The 27,481-nt window shown below is 42.2% G+C and overlaps 1 protein-coding gene across 2 annotated transcripts in view; it reads right to left on the bottom strand.

Moving 5' to 3' along the window:
- Positions 1–27,481, bottom strand: part of PHLPP1 (PH domain and leucine rich repeat protein phosphatase 1) — a 212,639-nt gene that overhangs the window by 72,040 nt on the left and 113,118 nt on the right. For both annotated transcript variants that reach the window (XM_078435164.2, XM_078435165.2), the window contains exon 4: positions 9,892–10,058. In XM_078435164.2, the coding sequence (XP_078291290.2) occupies positions 9,892–10,058 (167 nt within the window). The remainder of the gene's footprint in view (positions 1–9,891; positions 10,059–27,481) is intronic.

Raw genomic sequence — 27,481 nt, 5'->3', positions numbered from 1 at the left:
AGTATTTTGAAACCCCAACTTCCACTGAAATTAACGTTAGTAATCCTCCTATAAAAAAACCAACTCCATTCCTAGAACTTGCTGGCCCTCTAGCCGTGTTAACTTTGTTTTTCTATACCAACTCACCTACAAACAGCAAGAGCTGGAAATCAGATTTACTTCCCTTATTTATGAATGGAAGTGACAGATAACCACCAGCTATTAACACAATTGAAACATTAGAATCAATTTGTACTTATATGAGTAATTCTTTTATAATTTGTCTAATTTCCAACATGTAGAATGAAGCAGTTGAAGTGTGTGTTTTAATTACCAACAATACGCCAAATACTTACTAAAACACAGGCTTATCCAAAAAAGTGGTAGGCAGAAGAAATTAGTAAATTAAAATGATCTAAGATGAAGACATTTAAGTCAACTGAAATGGCAAACTTTCCAAACACCATGGACAAAGCTACAGAAACATGCATACACAAGTTATTACTATCAAACTTTGCTTCTGAGTTTGCTCTCTACACGGCTCTTTGTAAACACTGCATTGGATATCGGCATAAAAGAACTCTCTATCATCCTTTACAAACTCTAGACTCTTCAGTGCAATATTACTACCCATTAAACTTTAACAAATGACCATTTTAAAAGAACTAAATTTGGGGCACCTCAGTGGCTCAGTTGGTTAAGCGTCTGACTCTTCAGCCTCAGGTCATGATCTCCTGGTTCGTAAGTTCAAGCCCTGCATCGGGTTCTGTGCTGACAATAGGGAGCCTGCTTGGGATTCTCTGTCTCCTTTCTCTGCCCCTCCCCCACTCGTTTGTGTTTTTTCTCTCTCTCTCTCTGTTTCTCAAAAATAAATAAATAAATAAATAACCAGCAAAAAAGTTGTCCTCTCCACTGACTTCACAAAGAAACTTATTGTATTTTAAAAAAATTATCCATTGAGAGTAATAATAATGTTGGTAGTAATACCATCTGGGTCATCTAAATGGGGTTCTGGTTGATGTATGTGAAGTACTCTCTATTAACAAAGTAGAGGTCAATAATGCATTATAATTAACAGTAACATACATAATCAGGAAATAAACCATTAAACTACCAAAAATTACTCTGATTTTGCCTCTCCTCTGTATTTTGAAAACTAACTTGAAGAGTTCCAATGCCAATAAAGGAAAAACAAACAGTGGTAGTTCCAAGAACAATGTTTTCCCTCTGAAACTGCTGGCCTATGTGTGTACATCAGCAAGCCATCTTTCCAGATTTAGAATACTGCTGCAAATACCAACGTAAATGTTCTGTGAAAATAGCTCATTTGTTTCAGGCAAGAATTTCCAATAGGAAGACAAATTAAGGGGGCATGTGGTTAGGAGAAAAAGTCTCAGAACTCTGACCTGTTATAAATGCATCGTACTTAAAGTAACTCCCTGGATATCTGCCCTAACTAAGTCTGAGAATCTAAAAATTCATTCCTTGAGGCTTAGATAGAAATGCAGTAAGTTCCCCTCTGGTACCTCTCTCACATATCCACTGTGAAATACGAAATATCCACATATCTATAGCACAAATTTCCTAAACACACAAATACAAATAAGCAACTCCACATATGGCGTATCTCAAATCTGCCATATTAACTGTATTAACATGGAATAGCTATAGTAAAGCTTTCTGGAGAATAGATAGAAGTTGTAAAAATACATGATTTCAATTCCTAGCACAAAGTATGTGTGTGTTGGTGTGTGCCCGTATATACCATACTTACAAATTTATGACTTTGAGAACTCTGCAGTAAAATATTTCTTGGACAATGGGGGTAGGGGACGAACGGTTCAGAGTAGTATGTGGTGGGGAAAAAATTGGTTTAAAGCCCATTTGTTTTCCAAAGGGCAACACAACAGCCGCACACCAACTGCTCAGACCCCCTCTCACTCTATCTCCCCCAGGGCATAAAGCAACCGGAGGAAAACGGAAACCTTTGTTGCAGTGTAAAACTGAAAAACCTTCCGCTTTAACCAAAGTCAAGGCTTTACACTGCTCACTATAAAGTACGAGCTGATAATATGTAACTTCATATGTATTATTTTTTTAAATGCAAAGGAAAGAAGCTGGACATCACTACACACTACCTATTTGTATCAAGTACAAAAACAGGCAAAATTCATTTAGGCTGTTGAAAGCTGAGGGGCGCCTGGGTGGCTCAGTTGCCTGAATGTCCGACATCAGCCTAGGTCATGATCTCGCCATTCCCGAGCTCAAGCCCCGCGTCAGGTTCTGTGCTGATACCTCAGAGCCTGGAGCCTGTTTCAGATTCTTTCTCTCCCTGTCTCTGCCCCTCCCCCACTCATGGTCTGTCTGTCTGTCTCTCTCTCTCCCCCCACCCCCAAATAAACATTAAAAAAAATTTTTTTTGGTACAAATACAGACACTCAGATCAATGGAACAGAACAGAGAACCCAGAAATGGACCCACAAACGTATGGCCAACTAATCTTTGACCAAGCAGGAAAGAATATCCAATGGGATCAAGACAGTCTCTTCAGCAAGTGGTGCTGGGAAAACTGGACAGCGACACGCAGAAAAATGAACCTGGACCACTTTCTTACACCATACACAAAAATAAACTCAAAATGGATGAAAGACCTCAATGTAAGACAGGAAGCCATCAAAATCCTTGAGGAGAAAGCAGGCAAAAACCTCTTTGACCTTGGCCGCAGTAACTTCTTACTCAACACGTCTCCGGAGGCAAGGAAAACAAAAGCAAAAATGAACTACTGGGACTTCACCAAAATAAAAAGCTTCTGCACAGCAAAGGAAACAATCAGCAAAACTAAAAGGCAACCGACAGAATGGGAGAAGATATTTGCAAATGACATTTCAGATAAAGGGTTAGTATCCAAAGTCTGTAAAGAACTTATCAAACTCAACACCCAAAAAACAAATAATCCAGTGAAGAAATGGGCAAAAGACATGAATAGACATTTCTCCAAAGAAGACATCCTGGGGGCGCCTGGGTGGCTCAGTCGGTTAAGCGTCTGACTTCGGCTCAAGTCATGATCTCACGGTCCATGAGTTTGAGCCCCGTGTTGGGCTCTGTGCTGACAGCTCAGAGCCTGGAGCCCGTTTCAGATTCTGTGTCTCCCTCTCTCTCTGCCCCTCCCCTGTTCATGCTCTGTCTCTCTCTGTCTCAAAAATAAATAAACGTTTAAAAAAAAAGAATTAAAAAAAAAGAATTAAAAAAAATTAAAAAAAGAAAAAAACATCCTGATGGCCAACAGACACATGAAAAAATCACTCATCATCAGGGAAATACAAATCAAAATCACAATGAGATACCACCTTACACCAGTCAGAATAGCTAATATAAACAACTCAGGCAACAACAGATGTTGGCAAGGATGCAGAGAAAGAGGATCTCTTTCGTACTGCTGGTGGGACTGCAAACTGGTACAGCCACTCTAGAAAATAGTATGGAGGCTCCTCAAAAAATTAAAACTAGAACTACCCTAGGACCCAGCGATTGCACTACTAGGTATTTATCCAAAGGAGACAGGTATGCTATTTCGAAGGGACACGTGCACCACAATGTTTATAGCTGCCTTATCAACAACAGCCAAAGTATGAAAAGAGCCCAAATGTCCATCGATGGATGAATGGATAAAGAAGATGTAGTGTGTGTGTATTAATATATGCATTAATATATATACACACACATTAATATATATACTAATATATATATACACATACACACAATGGAGTATTACTCGGCCATCAAAAAGAATGAAATTTTGCCATTTGCAACTATGTGGATGGAATAGAGGGTATTATGCTAAGTAAAATTAGTCAGAGAAAGGCAAATATATGACTTCCCTCATATGAGGACTTTAAGATACAAAATAGATGAACACAAGGGAAGGGAAGCAAAAATAACATAAAAACAGGGAGGAGGACAAAACCTGAGAGACTCTTAAATATGGAGAACACAGGGTTACTGGAGGGGTTGTGGGAGGGGGGATGGGCTAAGTAGGCAAAGGGCATTAAGGAATCTACTCCTGGAATCACTGTTGCACTAGATGCTAAACTTACTTGGATGTAAATTTAAAAAAATAAATGAATACTTCAAAAAAATAAAAATAAAAATAAAATTTTTTAAAAGTCTAGAGAGTGATTATCTTTAGGGTAATTAGAGGAGGGGCACAGGAGGGTTTCCCGGGTGCCAGGAATATTCTATTTCTGAATCTGTGTACTGGTTACATGGATGTGCTCACTTCGTGAAAACGCACCAAAGCACACACTCATACTTGTGCCTTTTCCGTGTTTTTGTTCTACTTCTGCAAAAAGACTTCGTAAGCTTCTATAAGGAGGAGTTAGACCCCAAACCCCCTCCCTGTTTCCAGCAGAAGATAATTTATTCCCTGGAAGAAACTGGAGAGTCCCCAGCGCAGAGACCTCGGGCCTAATAGAAAACACTGTTCTGAAAACGGGGATCAATTAAAAATCCATACACTAAACCCTGTGATTCCAGCTCTCTTCCCCACTCTTCTTCGTGAATCTTGGCACACATTACGCACAGAGAAGACCAAAGGATTCCTCAGGAGTAAAACTGACGTGCCCTAGGGAAAGGAGCTGCAGGTGCTGTCTCTGGAAGTTCCCCAAACTACAGCCTAACCCCTGAGAGCCATGGCAGGGAAGCTGTATGGCGGTGAAACCCTGCCCATATGTCATGGCACCCGATTCACATTTCGGTGAGTCACCATTAAATAGGAACAGAGGGCAAAGGATCACCAGATAGTTACATTTGTGGCGCAAAAGTCAGACACCTACACAAACAGGAAAAAAAGAAATCAAGGCAGTGTAAGAAGGAAATAAATACGTAAATAAATAAATTTCATGTCCTCAGAAACAGAAGAAATGCACCCAGGAAAAAAAGGACAGAATGCTATTAAAATGCACACAAATGAAAAAACGAACAAGAAAGAGCTCTTGAAAAATAAAGACAGCAGAAATTCCAAAGAGTTAAGATGAAGCAGAGAACACCCATCAAGAAATTGGGCTTTAAGACAAAGGGAAAGGAAAATCAGAAGACAAACAAGGAAGTCCTCCCCCCACCCCCCAAACTAACAGGAATTCAGAGAAAGAAAAGAGAAAAACAAGGCAGTGGAGAAAATTATCAAAACACCATAATGAGAACATTTTCCAGAATTGAAAGACACACCTTTTTTCAGATCGAGTATTCGTCAGAATGGCTGATATTAATAGAGATATTAGGATAATAATCCCATAAAAGGAATATCCTAAGATCTTTTGGAGGTTGTCTAAAACCAACAAAACAAGCAAACAAACAGGAAAGACAAAAGATCACGTGCAAAGAGAAGAATCAGAATAGTGTAACACTTTTTAATAGCAACGGTAGAAGCTAGAAGATAATGGTGCACTGGCTTCAAAATTCTAGGGACACTTGTTTTCCCACCTACAAGCCAGCCAACTCAAGAGGGAGAAAATAGCATTTTCAGACATGGTCTAATACCATGTCCCCTTTCTCAGGAAGATACTCCATTAAAAAGAGGGAGTAGACCAAGTCTTTCTTCAAGTTACTAGATGTCAGAAAACTACAGGTCCAACACAGGGGAGACAAAAAGGGAACTACCAGGAAAATGCCAGAAGGTCACCCCAGGACAACAGCTGTGCATCAGGCCTACGAGGCAAGTCCCCACCCTGACTCCAGGAGAGGTGTCCAAGAAAAAGGTGTCAAGAAGAATGTTAGAGTTCTGTCAGAAAACTTAGAAAGGCTAGAGAAAAAGGAGAGCACACGAGCAAGAGGCTACACTCCAGGCAGCACAAGAAAGAAAGCAGAACCGTTGCGTTTGAGTCCTCAGCTGTGGGCCACAGCTCCATGCTCACGATAAGGACAACCAAAGCTGACACCTCGTCATGGGTGAAGCAGCAGTTTGTGCACATGGCCTGACAATGAGAAAGGGTGAAATCTTCCCCTTCCATGTAATAAGTCAGCATATACACAAACCAATAACAAAAAATGCCCAATAACAAAAAATGCTAAAATGGCAGTATATGCAGAGTATTTCAGAAGATGGAGGAAAACAGCAAAAAGAGCCAAAGACCCAGAGGCGGCTGCCTGGGGAGCAGGACTGGGGCATAAGGACAGGCTGTAGGTCCAAGCACCTATTTCTTATTACGTAAGTCTTATCGTAAGAACTCTATGTAAGTCTTATTGTAAGTTTCTTACTACGATCTTTGAAAAAATCTGCATAGAACGTTACTTTGGTGGAAAAAAAGTTTAAATTTTTAAAGTATGAAACAAAACCAAGGAATGTACGAAACAGCAGGCAAGAAAACTGGAGAGCGTGGGCTGCAGCAGGAAAATGACAGGAAGGCCACCGTTCTGCAAAGCCCCCGCCGTGTCCAGGTGAGAGGGAAGTCCTTCCTCTGACAGCCGGTGGAGAGGCTGTGTGCTGAGAGACGGGGAGCACAGGAGAAGTAAGGGTAGAAGAGAAATGTATCGATGTAGCATCAACAGATAGAGAGGGCCAATCAGGAAACTCGGAAAGAGCTAATTAACAGGCAGGACAACGGCCCAAATATCTGTTCACCTGCGTATTTATGTGTTTAGTCCACAAATGCTGGCTCCTTGGGAGTGTCACAGCCCCCCGTGGAATTAGAAGCACTTTGATTTTGTGTTTAGGTTTTAATTTTGAAATTATTATGAAACACGCAAATAGAAAAATACAGAAAATAATAATGATCATTCAAGTATCCACTATTCAGCTTTTCCAAATATTAACATTTTTTGTCAAAATTGCCCCTAATTTTTATTTTATTTTTTTAAATATAATTTATTGTCAAATTAGCTAACGTACAGTGTGCAAAGTGTGCTCTTGGTTTTTGGGGTAGATTCCCATGGTTCTTCGCTTACATACAACACCCAGTGCTCATCCCAACAAGTGCCCTCCTCAATGCCCGTCACCCATTTCCCCCTCTCCCCCACCCCCATCTAATTTTTTTTAAAGAAATAAATACTACGGGGACACCTGGGTGGCTCAGTCGGCTAAGCATCTGACTTTGGCTCAGGTCATGATCTCACAGTCCATGAGTTTGAGCCCCGCATCGGGCTCTGTGCGGACAGCTCGGAGCCTGGAGCCTGCTTCGGATTCTGTGTCTCCCTCTCTCTCTCTGCTCCTCCCCCACTCTCACTCTGTCTGTCTCTTTCTCTCAAAAATAAATAAACATTACAAAAAAATTGTTAAAAAAAAAAAAAAGAAAGAAATACTATGAATATCGTTGAAACCGTCTTCAGACCATTCCCTAATCCTACCCCCTAACTGCCTCACAGGACGTAACCATTAATCGGAATTTGACAGTTAACGTCTCCCTCCACTCATCTCTAAAACGAAAGCAATGGTTTGAATGAATTCTAATGCCTCTTTGTTGGTGTCTTAGGAGTTCTTGATGTTCTGTCATGAAAGTTACAGAAGCCTGCAGTGCTATGAAATACACAAAAATATTTCAAAATAATTTCAAACCTCAAAAACAGACTGAATCACAATGCAGTCGACACTTTGGCAAAAATAAAAACCATAGTAACTTTATTAGAATAATGTCAGTAAAAACATTATTATCAATACTTAGGGCATATAAAAACCTAAGTTCAAGGATTTCACTGTGGTTTCTTCTCATTGTATCCATTGGCTCCAGGGAACAATAAGGAGGTAGTTGAGCGAAACATCCTGGTGGGAGTTCTTACTGCCTAAATAACCAGGTCAGTACCACACCTGCCTGCCACGTGTCACTGTATTCGGCTCTACCAGGCAATCACAGCAAAAATACCCCTTGAAATATTTGTAGACGGCACAGGGAATAGAGTCAATAATCCTGTAATAGTGCGCAGTTCGAAGAGTGACAGAGGGTAACTTGTGGTGACGTATATATTAGCGTCTATAGTTTTGCAAGGTATATAGCTGTCAGACCACTACGTGGTACACCTGAAACAAAGAGATGTCAACTGTACTTCAGCTCAAGGCAAAGAATAGTCTGTAATGTTCTTTTTCCTTAAAAATGTCCTTCACGATGTCACAAAAAGTTATTTGCGCTGCATCTCGACCCTTGAGTACACCTCTCCTTTATCTTCTGGGTGGTAAAACAGGAAGCATGTAAAAGGCATCTCTGCTGTGTACCACAGTAGGATGCTTATCTCAAAGAAAACACGTGCATGATTATCTGAGCTGTGAGCCAAACGAGTTAATAACTCCTGGAATACCTTTGTTACATGGAAGGACAACTGACCAGCCCGCTACCCAGACCCGGGTGTTTGGCAGACAGTTTCTCTACAACACTCAAGTGAGAAGGTCATTTCAGGAGAAACAACTGACAGTGTTTGTTGCCAAGGATAGCCGTCAAGCTTCCAAAATAAAAATCAAAATTTTGGAAGACTTGTTCCTACCGTGAACTTCATAGCTTCCTAATACTTAAAGATTTTTCTGATAAGATCAGTGGTGATATTAACACCTGGTCTTGAAATTGCACAATAAAATGTGTTAACGTTTGTAATATCTTCATTATCTAATGATCCAGAATTTTCCAAATGGCCAACAATTAATACAGTAAAATGATACGTGGGCAAGGATTCAAAGTGCAAGAAAGACCAAAAGAACCTAATGTAAAAGAATTTTTTAAAGTTCAACGACAGGGTTTTGGATTCCATACCGGAACCAACATTTAAGAGATGACCACTTGTCAAGTTTTGGTATAGGATCAAAGAAGACTATTCACAATAATCTGAAAAGACAATTAGAATGCTCTTCTCTTTTCCAACTACATACCTGCACACACTTTATAATAAATATTTACTAGGTTATTCTTTCTGGATGTTAAAAACCACAAACACGTAATCACAGTGGTAAGTTACCATAGTTTAATCTGGGATCATTAGCAGTCATTTAGAAAAAATGAAAAATTCATTATTTATTTAAAAGTTACATTCTTCTGCAGTTATAGTCTCATTAATCTGCAATAAATATGTAAGTATCAGAGGCTTAATTTACCACAGAATAAAGAATGATCATTGCTCTAAAAAAGAAATGAATATAGTAAATTCTTAAACCTGCTTTAGGTATACTCAAATAAAGTCCCTTCTCCCCAGTTACAAAGGAGCAGACGCTTTTCATTTAACATTTTACTTTTTTTTAATTAAAACTTTTTAAAACTTATTTTTGAGAGAGAGAGAAAGAGAGAGTGAGTGAGCAGGGGAGAGGCAGAGAGTGATGGAGACACAGAATCCCAAGGAGGCTCCAGGCTCTGAGCTGTCAGCACAGAGCCCGACGCAGGGCTCGAACTCAAGAACCACGAGATCATGACCTGAGTCGAAGTCAGACGCTTAACTGACTGAGCCACCCAGGCGCCTCTAACATTTGACTCTTGAAAGCCAACACTAATCACCCAGAGGACATGGTGTTAGTGGATTTAAACCTTAGTTCGTAAACTGCTAGGGAAATGTCTTTTCACAGAAGAAAAAAAAAAAACAACCCTCAACTTTTATAAATTTCAAAAGAAATAATTTAATCTGACTGAACCTCTGCAGTTTGGAAGACACCAAATAACAAACTTGCCACAGACAGGTTAAGAAGCAGAAGTGTTTTTAAGAGAAATATTCTTCTTACACAGATCCATCCAGTTAATGAATATCATAAATCACTTGTTTCAAAGGCAGGGACCTTGAAAAAATTTTCAGAGTAAAACTGATAATGTCCTTGCTTTAATAAAGTCCTATTACCCCGCCCTCTGAAAGAGAAGAGTTATACACTGTGGGCTTTTAGGTCAGAATATTCCAGAAACAACCAGAGGCTGACATCCTCTCCCCTTTCTAATCATCTACCCATTTCGGTATGCTTACCTTTGCAGTTCATTGAGCCCCCTGGCAGTTGGTAGGCAGGGATTTTGCCTTAGGAAGTTTTGTTTTAAGTTGAGGTGCGTGAGGTCCTGGCTGTAGAAGAGGTTGGCAGGCAGGTGCTCCAGGCTACAGCACGAGAGGTCCACTGAGCTAATGCGCTGTGAAGCCACCTGGAGGGGATAAAACCCAGCCCGATTTTAATACCATCCATTTATCCCACAGACGCCCTCTCTGGACAGAAACACGATACCCCCCTGGGAACACAGGCCTACTGCGCACGGGGCACGCGTAGCCCAACTATAAACCAGTATTTACTTAATACAGAATTGAGCCAAGTACTGTAAAGGCAGAAAACGGCATCCCTGCCTGGAAGGTACTCGCAGTAACCGAGTATAGGAGACAGGTTGCAAAGAGCACAGATTATCCTATCGGGTTCAGGGGTATCAGTCATCTCCTCCCACTGTAGGGGTTAAGTTCCTGAAAACACTCGTGGTAAGAGAATTCAGAGCTAAATAATACAAGACTTTAGAGGAAATACAAGGTTAGGAGATAGACACTAAGATCCAGATGGAACCTATCAAAGCCCTTGTATACACTGAATTAAAACAGCACAAATAGAGAAAGCAGCGTCGATGGCCTCGTACACGTCTTTAATAACAACGGTAGCATATGATCAGACTCCACTGCGTACTTGCTCTCAACTTCTCTGGCTGTCTCTCCCACAGAGCTTCGTACATTCACTGTGCTTTGCTCCACGTAAGTCCTCCCGGTTAAATGACTCTTACCGTGGCCAGAGTCCCAGGTCTGCAGACCAACTAGCATGCAGGAGACAGAGAAGGTGCTGGATGCCCTGTATTTCTCAAACGCTTTCTCCACAATTCCAGGTCACGTGGTGCCACTTGATGACTGGGCATGTGGCTTCAGCCACACACCTTGGCTGCTTCTCTCCTCGCAGAGGTCATGGGAGTATTATTCTAAGCTCTGGGTTCATTCTCCCTCCTGCTCTTCATGTTCACCACCGCTTTATGGCAGAAACTGCACTCCTCATCTGTGATCAGTCTGATGTCCTTTTCTGTTACCAGACTCCAGCCTTCTGTTTCCCAATTACAGAAGGACGCAGAGCGTGGTCCTCAGGACCGGGACTCCCAGCTCCCCCACTTAGGAGCTGAGAGGACCTGAACAGATCCCTGAGCCCTCCAAGCTCCAGTCTTCTCACCTGTGTCACAGACATCAGGACGACACCTTCACCTACGTGCCGGCGCAGAAGCAGCATTCAGCCAACGGTGACTGCCAGGACCGTCACTAATATTATCCCTACTACCCGTTCCAAATAGAATGATTCGCAGCTTCTATCTACTGAAATCCAAGTTCTCCCGATGCTCAGAAGGTATTCAGAAGAAAGCCTGCGTAAAACCTATTCTGCTGATGGCACATTTGAGGTTAGAAAGAAACTACGGAGCACACAGGAGAGCTGAGGGGAGGCAGGGATGGCAAAGGCCCGGCAGGGCCCAACTCAAAGACTTGACAGAGGAGGTATGAGTGTGCATTTTAGCAATTACATCTTTCCTTGAGTTTGCACTATTAAATAAGAAAGAGAAGAAACTGTTTTCCACACATGCAAAAAAAAAGAAAATCCCAGTCAGGGCCAAATCACCCATTTACACCAAAAGATGTAAAAAGAGCCACGGGGCATGTAATGGTCCTACAAGGCAGGGGCAAATGCACCACACAACCTGCTCGAAGGAAGTAAGGTACACACACGGTGAGCACGTAAGGGCCCGCCGCACCTCACATCTCCTGCGGTACAACAGCAAGGCAGGCACAGTCTCTGCCCTGCACGAGCGCACCTCCAGAGAAGGAGGGGGAAACGAAGGCACCACATGAAAACAGCTACAAGAGCTCTAAGTGCAAGGGACAGGGCATGATCTAGGAAGTCAGGGAAGGCTTCCTAGAGGACCTAATGTCCAAGCTCAAACTTGAAACTCGAGTGGAAATCTTTGTTTTTGTCTGCCCCAAATCCTTTCCCCACCTGCTCCTATGGCAATCCTTCCAACACGGGAGACCCTGACAGGAGCTGCAAACAAAGCATGCTGACCCCCAGGCCGCAGGGGGAGTAGGCATGAGCAATCAGGGCACCCCATCGACCGAGCCCATGGACTGATCCAACAGGTACTGTACTGACTGGCATGTGAGCCGAGGTAGGCTAACCAGAGGCCCTCTCTGGGATTTACATATTCTGCAGCTGGAAGAGAGAGAACACACACACACACACACACCACTCCGTATATTATGTACAAATAGTTATAGGGAGGTAACTTTTAACCACATAAACCATGCACTGATCACGTGCCAAATTACCGATAGTGATTGCTTCTGTGTGGGTAGGGAGGAAAAAGGACATAAGAATGGGAAGATAGGAGATTTGGAGTTTATCTGAAATGATTATTTCCTTATAAGAGGGACAACGGACGATATGAAGGAAATATGGAAATATGTTAACAACTGGGGAAGACAAGTACACGGAAATTGTAATATTATCCTGTGTGCTCGGGGCGCGTGGGTGGCTCACTTGGTTAAGCGACCAACTTCGGCTCCGGTCATGATCTCACAGTTCATGGGTTCGAGCCCCACGTCAGGCTGTGTGCTGAATGCTTGCTCAGAGCCTGGAGCCTGCTTCGGATTCTGTGTCTCCTTCTATCACTGCCCCTCCCCCGCTTGTGCTGTCTCAGTCTCTCAAAAATAAATAAGTGTAAATATATATATATATACATATATATATATATATGTATATATATATATGTATGTATGTATCATCCTGTGTGCTCTTCTCTGTGCATGTGTACGTGTGTTTAATGTGAAATGTGAAAACAAAATGTAACTTCAATTAACATTTCAGTAAGAAGAAAACGGGTAAGAGCAGTCTTCTGGTTTTCCTGGCATTCAGTGTTCCACTAGGTGGTATCCCGGGGTCATAAATTCCTCCTGTAACCAAAGGATCCCCTTAACCCACTGTAGAGGGCTGAATGGTGGCCCCAAGAAGGATTTGGGGCAGAACGAAACACAGATTTCCCCATCCTAATCCCTGAAATCTGTAAATATTATTTCATATGGCAAGAGTGAATATTACCCCGTATGTCGAAAGATGTGATAAGAATCTTGACAGGAGGTGCTTCTCCTGGATTATGCAGATGAGCCCTAAGTGTGATTATATGTGTCCTTGTAAGAGAGAGAGGTGGAGGGAGTTTTCAGAGAGAAGTCCATGTGACTCCGGGGGCAGAGACGGAGTAACAGGGGCCACAAGCTAAAGAATGCTTAGAGCCACCGGAAGCTGGAAGAGGCAAGGAATGGATTCTCCCCTAGTGCCTTCAAAATGAGTACAGTCCTGCCAACATCTTGATTGTGGACTTCTTGCTTCCAGAACTACATAAATTTCTGTTGCTTTAAAGCCACCAAGGTTTGGTTAATTTGGAAACTAATACACCTTTCATAATTTTTTCCACAATACTTTTCATTTTCATTCATTCACCATGTTTACTGGATATCTACTATGTGCCAATTAACTGACCTAGGTAAGCACATGGCATGCCTTCAGTAAACAAAATAAAGATCCCTGCCTTCTTTAAACTTAGATCCTGTAAATAAGTAAATTATATGTTAAAAACTGGCAAATACTATGGAAAATAGAGCAAGGAAAAGGGGGTCAGGATTGTTGGAAAGGTGGTAGGTTATATTTAAATAAGTCGGTCAGGGCGGGCCTCACTGGAAAGGTAATATTTAGACATGATGGACATGAAGAAGGTAGCTGAAAGGATTTGTCTAGAGGAACACTCCAGGCAGAGGAAGCAGCAAGCGAAAAGGCCCTACAAACTAGAAAGGGATGTGCCTGGCATGTTCGAGGAACAGCATGGAGACCAGTAAGGTAAGGGGAGAATGGCCTGCAATGAGATCAGAAAGGTAAGGTGGGCGGGGTGGGGGGGTGGGTAGTGGGCAGCAAATCCTTCAGGGACTTTTAGGGCACTGTAAACACTCTGGCTTTTAACGTGAGCGAACTGGGAGGTGTGGAAAGGTTCTGAAAAGTCTCTGTCTCTAGACCGGAAGCTCCCCAAGGGCAGGGACTCTTGCCTATTTTGTTCACTGATACACCGATGCTCAGCACTTGGTGAGACCTCAGAGAAGTATGTGCCAGAAGAATGGCCACTAGACTTTACAGCCCTTCCTTCATCACCAGCTCACATCTAACCCACCTCGTGTATTCTTTCACACGGAGACAGACTACTTTGAAGAGGACAAATTCTGATTCAACTGAAGCATCACACTAAATACTCTTTGGGCAACTAAAGATAATGATTAAATGTCAAGTGGGATTTGATTCCTTTCCTCATTCTGGACCACAAGCTGTTGCTGCTGGAAACAAGGGGGAAGAAACCACAATAACAAGGCTGCCACAAACACGAGCAGTCTGTGGGAGCCGTGGCGGAGCTGGGAACAGCTGTATCAAGAACAGAAATGAGGCAGCCGGGCAGGGGGCTGCCGGGGTGACCTCAAAAGCTACCACGAGTTGCACCTTTGCCTGGTCCCTGCAACAAAGGGGAAACATAAGTGTTTGCACCCAGACCAGCCTGGGCACATAAAGACCATGCCACCAAGAGGTTCTGCTTGAACCCCAAATGAAAAAACTACCAGCTGAACTACCCACACACATAGCACCTATTAAAACTAAGATCCTTCACAAGAAAGACCTAAATAAGTAATAAATCAAAAAGCCACGTGGATACACCTCGGAGCAAGTAGCCTTTTATTACTTTTTTTTTAAATGTTTATTTTTGAGAGAGACAGAGACAGAGACAGAGAGTGAGCAGGGGAGGGGCAGAGAGAGAGAGGGAGACACAGAATCCGAAGAGGCTCCCGGTTCCCAGCTGTCAGCACAGAGCCTGATGTGGGGCTCGAACTCACAAGCCATGAGATCATGACCTGAGCTGAAGTTGGCCGCTTAACTGACTGAGCCACCCAGGTGCCCCTACTCTTTTTCTAAAGTAGTGAAAACAAGAATAACATCGATCATTTGGGGGTGCTTCAGCTGTGAGAGGTACTCTTTTAGCTGCTACAGACATCATATGTAATCTTTACAACAACTCAGTACAGTAATGGTTTATCCTCATTTCAAAGATTAAGGTAAAACTGAGGCACAGAGTGTGCCCGTGGTCACACGGGTAAAGCGGCAGCAGAACCCGAGTCTGAATGGGGGCCTGTACTTAGGACGCTCCTGATAAAACAATAGCATAACTCCTTTGACCAAAGAGGATCAGATGTCATCCCTAGGATAATCTTAAGCCTCAGGAATGGCAGTGACAGGAGACAGTCCTTCGGAAGAGAAGCAGAGACCATCTGCGGACCACAAGCAACCTATAGGGAAGGAAGGGGTGAAGCTCTGGGGGGTGGGGGGCACCATTCGTTTTGACCATGGGCTCTGCCCACTCCTATCTACACAGCTTGTCCACCTGGGCAGCGGTGAGGCCACCTGGTGAGCACCTAACTGTATTTTAAAAGGAGACAGGAAAAGTTTAAAGGGTTACAGAAATCTGGAAAGAAAGTGAAAGAAACAGGCAGAAGCAGAAATCGCCTCAAAGCTTTGTTATGGAAAGGGTCCTCAAAGGAACTCACAATTAGAGTATAAAATCCTTTTGGCAAAAGCCACTGTACTTCTATTGCACCTCCTGACATCAAGACAGTGGAAGACACAAAGAGGAGACACAAGCAACGTGACACACAGGACACCGGGCACAGTCTTCAAAATACTCAGGGCATAACAATTCTACCACTTCCTAGCCATGTGGCTCTGGGGTAAGTCACTTCACCTGTCTGTCCTTTGGCTCCCTCATCACGGAAGTGGAATAAATACCTGCCCTGACAAATTTAACGAGCTGCTGTAAATAACACCCCTTTTCTCATTTTAAAAAAATCAGGAGAGGCTCTGCAGACCTAGTATATCCCCCGACCAACGTCCACAGCGACACGTGGTACAAACCTCGACGACGAAGAAAGGGCTACGGCATGGTCAACTCTTCTTGCCGCGGCGAGCGGTTACACAGATGTGGCTCGATTAGACCAAGGCAGAAAATTACAGAAGGTGTGCGGCTCACGGACCGTCCACGAACTACACGTGAAGGGATCCAAGTTGTCAGGTTTTCGAAGATTACTTCAATGTAACCGTGGATAGGGAAAACGGTGCTAGTCTGGATTAACGGCAAGACAATTTTCTAAGGATGATAGAGTCAGAGGGGCGCCTGGGAGGCTCAGTTGGTTAAGCAACTGGCTCTTGGTTTCGGCTCAGGTCACGATCTCATGGTCTGTGAGTCTGAGCCGCACACGAGGCTCCACGCTGACAGTGAGAGGTCTGCTTGGGATTCTCTCTCCCTCTCTCTGCCCCTCCCTCGCTTGTGTGCGTGTGCACATGCGTTCTCTCTCTCACTCAAAATACATAAACTTAAAATAAAACAAAATAAAGTGTTTTTTTTTTAAAGATGAATTCAATGGGATTTGCCCCCACAACCCTACACATTCCAGAAGACACATTAAAAGTAAACATGAAATCAACCACCTTCTCAGGCTGTCTTCTTTTCCACGTTACTTGTAAACATGTGTGGTGAAGAAAAAAAGTTAATTTGGCCCTCAAAACATTTCCCCCAAAGAACACTGCAGGGCAAACATAAAAACGGTAATATGTACAGCAAACTTTTCAGGCTACCTACTGGGGTTCCAGATATTTCTAACATGCTACTCAGCTCAACACCTTCCTCGGCTGTTTCTTGGCAAGTCTTTAGGACGCTTCTGTCAAAATTAGTCCCTGCTCTGAGCTGAGTTGTGTTTCTAAACTAACATCTCTCTCCTATCCTAACCTATCCTCACTAAGCTTTTGCCATAATCATCCTCCCTTGCAATAGGACTGTCCTCTGCATTATTCCCATTATTCTTGATGTTCATGGAGTGGGCGAACACCTTTTATTAGCAAGGGAAAGTTCAGAAAAACAGTCATGGGAGTTTTTTCTGTTGTCGTTACCACTATACTTTAGTGGAGTACTATTTATCCTTATTATGTGCCAAACATGCTCAAAGTGAAGCAAAATGACCCTGAAAGGCTTGGTCAAAGCAGCTGAAATAGCAGAAGTAATTCTGCTGCTGTAAAGTAAAAGGCTGCTATAAACTGGCATAATAAGTCACGAATTGCTCTGGCCGAGCCGCCAGTGGCTGCAAAACCACGCCCTGGCTACAGGGATGGTCTCTGGGGAGTTTACTACACTTCTATAAAAAATTCTTAACCTCTTAACTGACCTAGTTTTATTTAATCTTCACCCCCTTAAAAATGCTTTGGGAAGGCATGATGTAGGAGAACATAAACTCAAACAGGCATTTACTGGTCTTTATTAGCTAAGCATTCTAGCAACTTATTTTCACTTTCATCCTCATCAGTAATTTTGTAACGCTTTATATCGAACCAGTTTCCAATATTAATAAAATTCAAACTATCACTGCTCTACAACATGCGATTGATCATTTCTTTTAAAAAAACTTTCTACAAATATATAAGAAATGCCTTAAACTGACCCGACCTTTTCCCAGTGACATCTCTTTACCTGATCCTGTACTAACACTACCGTTTTACAAAATGCGTTTAAGAGATGGAGAAAACTTTGGTACATTAATAAAATCTAACAGTTAATAATAAACAACGAGCCATTAACACTCACTAATAGGAGCATACCACGGTGCCAATTTTGTTAAAGCACTACTAAAGCGCCAGGCTCTCACAATATAGAAAAAGAACACCAAGAAATGTGGAACAAGAGCTCTGCCTCAGCTCCCGCACGCTCTCTGCCAGGGGAGTGGAGGAGACGGGGGCGGGGAATCCTTCCCCATATCGTTATCAGTTGCTGTTATGAACCAGGCACCACACCCGGTCCTGGAGGGACGCACTCTGTGTCTTCAAAAGCTTGGTCTCTTGAGACGCAGACACCTACACAACTGTCATTAGAGGAGGTATGCACGGTAGTGTGATGAGAGCACACAGAGCCGAAAATGCAAACCTCAGAGCTCCCGCCACAACCCCAACACCCACATTCCCCTCCCCTGACCAAATGGACAGGTCTCCCAGGCGCGTGGGCAGAGACTCGCCCATCACCACCAAGAGCGGACAGAACCACGGCATCCGTCCGGGGAGCTCACGGCACGGCCTGCACTACCTTTCTGGGAGCCAGAAGCAGCAGCCAAAGACTCTGAGGCTCTGAGGAGACGCACGGCCAGCCTCCCAGGACGGCCCCCGTGTCACTCAGGCAGTTATCTCCCCTCCGCACACACAAACCCCATTGTGTTTCTGAGTAACAACAGAAAAACAGGGCTTGGCTTGGGTGGGGAGCAAATCTGAACTCAGAGTTCCTTCCTCATTTCCTTATTGGCAAACTAGGTGTAAACAGTCCCTTTAGAAAGAGGCCACCTGAGAAAGTGGCATCTCCCTGACCACGGGGAAAAGACAGCCAACCACAAAAATACTTAAATTCTAACTTTCTGGAAAAAAGTAGTAACATAAATGCATACTTAAATGATTCTACTATCAGAAATTGGCTACTCGTTTTGTATTTTAAGTTCCAAGTCTAACATACAAGGCTCGGTATATTTAACATGGAGAGGTCAACGACATTTTTCTAATTACTCCACTATTCCCTACTTTATGAAATTATAAACCAGACCAGTGGGTAGAAGAATTTAACTCTTCAGAGTAGTTATAGGAAATTCAATACAAATATTGGGATATTCCAATCTAGGCAAATATGTAATGGAAACTAAACTCTTGAGTATTTTCTAAATACTCAGATTCAAATGACTTAACTTCATAACATGACCAGGGGCACCTGAGTGGCTCAGTCGGTTGGGTGTCCTACTTTAGCTCAGGTCACGATGGCACCATTCCCGAGTTCAAGCCCCATGCCGGGCTCTGTGCTGACAGCTCCGAGCCTGGAGCCTGCTTCAGATTCTGTGTCTCCCTCTCTGCCCTACCCCTGCTTGCGCTCTGTTTCTCTCTGTCTCTTAAAAATAAAAAAAAAAAAAAAAAAATTAATAAGTGAGGAAAAAAAGGTTAAAAAATAATATAACATGACCAGAGAGAGAGATGTGGTTGATCATATATGGTAAATTCCTAATATAGCAATACTTGACAGGTTTTTGAAGAATTAGACAAGTAGCCTCCTCAATACCATATCAATGTAATCTGCCTTGGGTGATTCAGAAAGCATCTGAATCAAGATTTCTTAAATATCTCTTGATCATCACTTAAGAAGGTCAACAATCAGTGCACAGAGCCTTTGCTTGTGTCCCTAGCAGCACAAGCCATTCAACACGCTGCCTGACAAACCACCTTTTATTCGACCACTAAGCTGTCTGGATTCTGCTGACAACTGTGTACGTGAAGTACTTCCCTTTGATATTTTCAACAAATTTCAGTTGTCATTTGAGTCTTGATTTGTTTTGTCCCCTCAGGCCACTGTAAAACATTGGGAGTACATTTTAAAGAAAAAAGAGCCAGGGAGCAGAACTTCCTGCACAAAGCAGTGCTGGATACGTTATAGCTCAGTTCCCTCATCTGCAAAATGGGGATGTGGCAGTATATCAAGAGTTACCAGCTCTCACTGTAAAGCCCAATGACATCCTAGAGATGTAATGAGTAAAAGACCTCATAAGGCTACTATAAAGCATCTAGAAGAGTACTTGGCACATAGAAACAGTTATCAAAATGTTAGTTGTTACTATTTGCATTATTGTGGTCACCACTAGATCAATTCAGTAGGCTAAATGATTTTTTTTTTAATATTGTTTAATGTTTATTTTCGAGTGAGAGAGAGCAAGCACGCGCATGCAAGCATGAGTGGGGGAGGGGCAGAGAGAGAGGGAGACACAGTCTGAAGCAGGCTCCAGGCTCTGAGCTGTCAGCACAGAGCCCGACGCGGGGCTTAAACCCACGAACCACAAGATCACGATCTGAGCCGAAGTCAGACACTTAACGGACTGAGCCACCCAGGCACTCCTAAATGATCTTATTAACAAAATAAATCAACCAGTTGGGTGGAGGGGAAACAAAAATTCTTTTTATTTTGGTGTTTGACCTCATAAATGAATAGCTAAGTCACGTTGTATATAATGTCTAAAGCAAGGAAAATATCACATACTCCGTGCTCATCAGCTGGTATCTGTAAGTATGTATATCAACAGATAACACCCAAAAGGAAGCTAAAGAAGGGACCGGAGAACCAAGTGAGAGAGGGACTTTTCTCATTTACCAGAGAGGTTCGTCCTAAAAACAGACTGCTAAGGGGTAGGGGAGGGCACAGAAATCATGATAACTTTAATATTCAGAGGTTATCAAACAGGTGAGAGAGCAGATCTGGTGTTGTACCCAACAGCAAAACTGGATTACTGTGTTGCAGCCACAGGAATAAAGACTTCAGCTCACTTTTAAGGAAGAACTGTCTGGTCAGACACTACAGGTCTCTGAAACACTATAGACGGTTTTTAGGAGGGAAGGAAGTCTGGGAATCCGTAAGGTCCTTTTCTAATCTTAAATTCTAAGTCTCTGAACTAAGAGCACTTCACGATGACTACAATTTAAGGTAAAACTAAAGAACGCTTTCAAAGAAAATACCAAATAATGGTTAAGGTAATTATTCCAGAGAATGACAACAAGTAATATTGCCTTTTTTGGTGACTACCTTGCAAGTGCCCTTCCCAATCTTAAAATAATACGTTGTAACTTAAAAACACACCTGTTAGCTCCTCACTTGAAACCTAGAGTGTCTTTTATTGAAGGTAAGAACAATATACAGATAAAATCCACATGAGGAACATACCTCTTCTGTTTGCAGAGGTCCTGACCTAGAAGTAGAACCTAGAAAAAAAGTGGGTGCCCAGCATAAAGAAAGGGTGGCATTCTCTCGTCCCTCCCTCCCAGTATCTCCCAGAGCAGGTGACAACTCCAACAGAGCTAGGAAAAAAAGCGGAAGGGGGTGAGAAGACATGAGCAGGCAAGATGGGAACACAGGATCAGTTTAAACTGCTAAATGTATAAGCCAGCAGCAAAAGTATGCCTCTTTTGTTGTTATGATATGGTCAGCAAACTAGGTATTTTTTGGCTCGTACAAAAGTGGATTATAAAACTTTGGAGAAAATAAAATTAAATGGCTTTAAACTGAAATGACTCAGAACTCAAGGGAAAAAAACCCTTCTTTAGGAATATATTAACTGGGATTCAGAACCCATAGTTGCCACAGGAGAAAAAAGAATAGACGGGATCAGCAATGTGGAAATAAGACGAAGCATATTTATAACCACAAAGAGATAAGTTTAATATTTTTACTAACTTCATCACAGTATTATGTATTGCAAAATCAAAATTTAATGGAACCCAAAATATTTCACCCTCAGCTTAAATTCAAAGCAGAATTTCTAAGTTCCCCAATGTCATAAACTGCTGCTCATCATATCTATAATAAAGAAAGATTGAAAAATGTGAACTTTTATGTAACAAATCCATTACTGTGTTGGAAAGTTAGTTATAATATTTAATAACTCATAATCAATTTCCCCAGGAAACGACATGGAACTAGCAGGAAACCAGGCAGACTGACCAGCACTTTTTTTTTTCACTTTATCTAGCTTCTGTTTCTTTCCCTTTTTCACCCTGTCAGACACCTGAGATATGGCTACATTTTCACATTTTACACAGTTGTGCCTTTGTACATACTTGACACCTCTCCTTGTTTTTGTTTTTTAATTTGAGAGAGAGAGAGAGAGAGAGAGAGAGAGAGAGAGTTCAAGTGGGGGAGAGGGGTAGAGGGAGACAGAGAGACAGAATCCTAAGCTGGTTCTACATTCTGCAAGGAGCCTGACACCAGGCTCGATCCCACGACCCTGGGGTCATGACCTGAGCCAAAATCAAGAGTTGGATGCTCAACCAACCGAGCCATGCAGATGCCCCATTTATACCTCTCCTTTATATGCCCTTCCCTTGGGTGGCTCAGTCGGTTAAGCGTCCAACTTCAGCTCAGGTCGTGATTTCACGGTTTGGGAGTTTGAGCCCCGTGTTGGTCTCTGTGCTGACACCTCAGAGTCTGGATCCTGCTTCAGATTCTGTGTCTCCCTCTCTCTCTGCCCCTCCCCCACTCACACTCTGTGTGTGTCTCTCTCTCTCAAAGATAAACGTTAAAAAAAAATTTTAATGCCCTTCCCTGTTGTCTTTGTGGTGAACTCCTATTCGTCCTTCAAAACTCAATTTGCCCATTACCTCCTTGAAGACTTCCTGTACCCAAATAGCTCATATATTGGATTTCCAAACTTTTCTCATCTCTTCACTACAGAGTTTGTATGAGAGCAATCTCCGTGGGATGCAGGGACATATTAGAAACTAAAACCCATGTCACTTGGTTTCACTTAAGATTCTACCACACATCTACTAAATTATTCTTGGTCAAATGGCCCTAAATGCTCTATCTAAAAAATGGGCATAAAATGTGAAGTGAGAGTTTCCAAAAACATGCCGTTAAGCCCTGGACTCCTTAGCAGAACCGTACTGAGAACAAAGCCTCTTACCGTTATGATCCCAACGGAAGCAACTACAGTTACATCCCTAAAAGAAATGTGGCAAATCATGAGGACAAAAAAGCAGCACATCCCCTAACCTACACCTCAGATGGTGTGTACAAGGTGACTACTCTTAGAGGGCTCCTTGCAGCTAGGTCTCACGACACAAATCTCCATACTGGAAACCTTAATCCCATTACACTAGAGTAATCTGACTCAAGTAGTTAATGAAGTATTCTTTGAGTGAAACCCGGACAATAAAACATTCCCTTTAAGCACGTGAAAGAAAAAGTTCATTTGTGATTCACCATATACGTTATTTTTATTTAAAGGGTGATATTTACTCATCACTTCTTGTGATCTTTAATTCAGCATGACGCATGGCCCCGACTTGCCTACACCATGCATATTAAGAGTGAACCCAACATATCAAGGAACCAAAGGTTCACCCCAGTGACTTAAAGAAAAGAACAACAAGAGGCCTAGAATTAAAATACTATGTTTCACGGTGGAAGAAGGATAGGAGAGAGAGGCACTGTGATAGCCATAGTCACTGGCAACTGCTAGCCACTGACAAGGAGAGACACTTGGGGCCTTATGGGGCATGAATTTATAGCGATGGACCATATAACATACACATGCAACACAAGTGGTCACGATTGATAATTGTGGAATCTGGGTCACAGGTATGTGGGTGTTACTCTACTATTGTCTCTACTTCTAAATATTTGACATTTTCCATAATAAAAAGTAAAAAAACACATTCACGAACACCACCAAATCAGTGATCTGAATCCCCCTTTTCAAAATCTTCCTTGAAATGGAGAAACAGACTTTAAGGTGGAACAGTGTTGCAGAAGTGACTACGGCATAATTAAAGAGTTAGTATGCTTAGGCTGTAGATGTGTATAGAAACTAACTTTGAAAAGAAGTCACAGGATTAATCAACATGTCTAAAACTAACATGCTCCAAAAAGCGGGCCACAGAGATGGGCATCAAGGTCAGCATTTCTTCAATGTCACTCGTACATTTCACAGGAGCTCTTCCAAATTCCTATTCTTCCCTCAGCTACCACCCTTCAGCCTTCTTCCCCACTCAGAAAACGTGCTGGCTACGTGTACCCATGCTGAGCAAACAGAGCCCTTTTTTTACACTGCATACAACAGGATGTTACAACAGGATGTTTACTGAATTTTTAAAGCATGTTGTGCATTAATATTTTGGGGATGATTTTACAATCAATATTGTCATCCTCCCAAAGGAGTCGTTTTCTTCATGGTATCTGCTGCTAACACCCACCCCAAATAAAAACTCTATTGGGACTGTCTTGGGTGTTATTTTTGCAAGCAATACCAAGTGCTAAGTTTTAAAAATATTAAGTATATAAGGGCCTATCTTGGTAGAACATTTCTAATTAATAATCTTTTATAAATGTTCCCCAAATCAAACAAATTAGAACAAAGATGAATATGTCTCTTTTAGCTAAGATCCAGAAGCATAAGGTGAAAATAAAGAATTTTCCTTTTAAATTAATTATCTAATTCATTTTAATTTAAAAATCATTGGAATTGGTTCTCTTTGTCTTCCTACTCAGACTGAGGTGAGGATGGTCATTAAAACTCAGAAACTTGGGGGTACGTGGGTGGCTCAGTCGGTTAAGCATCTGACTCTTGATGTTGGCTCAGGTCATAACAGGTACAGTTTCAATGTCGCAAGATGAGAAAAATTCTGGAAACGGATGGTGGCGATGGCTGCACAACAATGTGAATGGACTTACTACCACTGAGCTGGACACTTAGAAATGGTTACGATGGGGGGCGCCTGGGGGGCTCGGTTAATTTTGGCTGAGGTCATGATCTCACGGTTGGTGGGATCGAGCCCCACATCAGGGTCTGTGTTGACTGCATGGACACTGCTTGGGATTCTCTCTCTTCCTCTCTCTGTCCCTCCTCTGCTGTCTCTCAGTCTCTCTCAAAACAAATCAATAAACATTTTTTAAAAAATCAGAAATGTAGATATTTCTTTCTGTTCTTGGTTTGTTTTTCTTTCATATCCTTCTCAAAATGAATCTCATTTAAACGTCAGGATGTAAAGACAATCCATTCTGTGAAGGCTTTGTTTCTCAATAAGAAAAAAGAAAAGAAAAAGAAGAAAATCTCCATAGTAACCCTGAACATGACTAAGCTGTAGAACTTCCTAATACCTCCAGACATGAGCAATACCTCTCATAACCTCCATTATGAGAGTCACCCTTGACCATGCCAAATTCCCCACAAGCACATATGCCCCAACGGATCGAGCTTCTGCATCATCCTTCTTCCAGCAGCCCCAACCTACTCTCCCAGGATGCTGAATTAAAGCAGAAGATATGCTCACAGGACTCTCCTCCACATTCGAAGCTTAAAGAAGAGCATGGCCCTGTCTTACATGCAATTCATATCCGAATAGGGGGTTCTCACACTGATTTGTTCTATAATATCTACCCTCTTCAACCAGCCCCTTACAACTGACTTCTCCTTCCATTCACTAACCCTAACAACTTCTAAAAACGTGTATCTGGTTTGTAAGACTAGAGAAAGGAAAGACACTGTATCTAAAATCTGCATTTACTAAGATGTTCTGACCTTTGTCCCCGACCCCTGACTTTTCAGGAAGAAATCTTTCTTTCCGATGTCTGCCATCCTCAATTGTGTTAACCCCAAAAGGCTCCTGTGGTTGTCATGAACAGCAGAAGGTCCTTTGTTCAGATAAATCAAGCATATGTGTGTCTTTATCTCCTTAAAATATACATAAAAACAAATAATACTTTAAAAAGATTGTCTGGGGGCGCCTGGGTGGTTCAGTTAGTTAAGCGTTCAACTTCGGCTCAGGTCATGATCTCGCAGTTTGTGAATCTGAGTCCCACGTTGGGCTCTGTGCTGACAGCTCAGAGCCTAGAGCCTGCTTCGGATTCTGTGTGTCCCGTTCTCTCTGCACCTCCCCCACTCACACTCTGTCTCTCTCTCTCAAAAATAAACATTAAAAAAGATTTTTTTTTAAATAAAAAGATTGTCTGGGGGGGCACCTGGGTGGCTCAGTGAGTTAAGCACCCAACTCTTGGTCTCAGCTTGTGTCATCATCTCGCAGTTCTTGGGTTCGAGACCCATGTTGTGCTCAGTGCTGACAGCATGGGACCTGCTTGGGATTCTCTCTCTCTGCCCCTCCCCTGCTTGCTCACTCACCCTCTCACAAAAATCAATAAATAAACTTAAAAAAAAAAAAAAAAAAAAAGATTGGCCAATCAATGGTAACAGCAGGAATGATGGCCATAAAATTATTTTATTTCTGTATTTAGTCAGTCACTCTCATACACACACACACACACACACACAAAGTTAGAATTACTATGTGTTGGTATAAGACTATCATGTCCACCTCTGACGTAAGCCCTAGGAGGTACTATTGCTAATCCCTTTATCAAATGAGAAAGCCTAAAATTTAGAAACTTACAGTGACCGAGTCCGTGAATGGTGGAACCCGTGTCTACCTTAGTTTGAAACCTAAATTCCTTATTCCCACACCATTTGACTTCTCCAAACACTGAGAGCCTTTCTGAAAGGAAAGGAGGTTAAGGTTCTAATTCAAATTCATTCTAGTTAATACCAGTTAACTACTAGTTAACTACTTGTTAACACTAGTAACTTAAGGTAACTAAATTCCACCCCCCCCCCCCAACCCTCCTGGAAGCAATCACAGACACTTGTGTGAGATGTAAGCTGAGTCTTGTTGTGGATGGATATGCTTGTGAATTATCTTCTCTTGTAGCTACATTACATATCAAACACTTTCTAATGGCAATGTAGTAATCAGTGGAAGAGGAAAACTCACACCAACACTTCACCCTGCTACCATCATGTATCCTGGGCCACAATTCTCCCCCAACCCCCGCCTCTCCTATGAGAGTCCTGATGGGTGCATCTATTCATGGTTTGGATAATCAGAGACAGTACCTTGTTACAAATACACTATCCTATGAAGATGGCATGTCAGCCACCCAGCAACAGCAGAGAGTCAAACATATGACATTTACAGTTGCCAGTTAGAAATCAACAATTTCCACACCTCTTTTAAGAGGCATTTCATAATCTTTCATTCTAGTTTCATTTCACTTTCATTTCATTTCACTTCTTTGCTGTCTCTCTAGAAACAAACTCTTCAAGGTTAAAAACTGTATTTTGCCATTGCTTTAAAGGTGCACATATAGTCTAATTAGTGCTGTGGTTTCTGAATGAGTCTACAATTTACCTAGCAATTCAAATCAAGAACCTAGAAGGCATTTTTTTATCCCAAAATTTTCCTCATGCTTTGCATGTAATTATCAGTAATCCTGTCTCTCAATCTTCAAAACACATCCCCAAATGCATCTATCCACTTCTCTCCATCTCTCCTTTCACCTCTTACCTGGAAAATACCACAAGAGCCTCCTGCCAGTCAGACCCCACCCCTTGCTTCTCTTCTTGTCCTCCATAATCCATTCACTACACAGCAGCCAGTGTCAGATTATGTAACTTTCTGAAAGAGAAGTCTTTCAAATGGCTTGCCATTATGCCAATCATATAATCCAGAGTCTTTACCCTGTTTTGTAACCTAAAATCCCTGCCTTCCCTGACATCATGTCCCTTTTTCTAGTATTAGGACTTTCACACCATCTTTTCCAACTACCTGGAAAGCTCCTCCCACCAGGTCTTCAAATAATTGGATACTTCTTTTCATTGAAGTTCCAGTTTAGGGGCGCCTTGGAGGCTTAGGAAGTAAGAGTCCGACTCTTGATTTAGGCTCAGGGCATGATCTCACAGTTCATGGGATCAAGTCCCACGTGGGGCTCTGAGTTAACAGCATAGAGCCTGCTCGGGATTCTCTCTCTCCCCCTCTCTCTGCCCCTCTCCTGCTCATGTGCACACACTCTCAAAATAAATAAATAAACATTAAAAA

Source organism: Panthera onca, chromosome D3, assembly GCF_046562875.1.
Source record: "Panthera onca isolate mPanOnc1 chromosome D3, mPanOnc1 haplotype 2, whole genome shotgun sequence".
In the NCBI taxonomy this organism is placed as follows: domain Eukaryota; kingdom Metazoa; phylum Chordata; class Mammalia; order Carnivora; family Felidae; genus Panthera; species Panthera onca.
The sequence above is the reverse complement of the archived record's forward strand: the minus strand, read 5'-3'. Positions and strand labels throughout refer to the sequence as shown.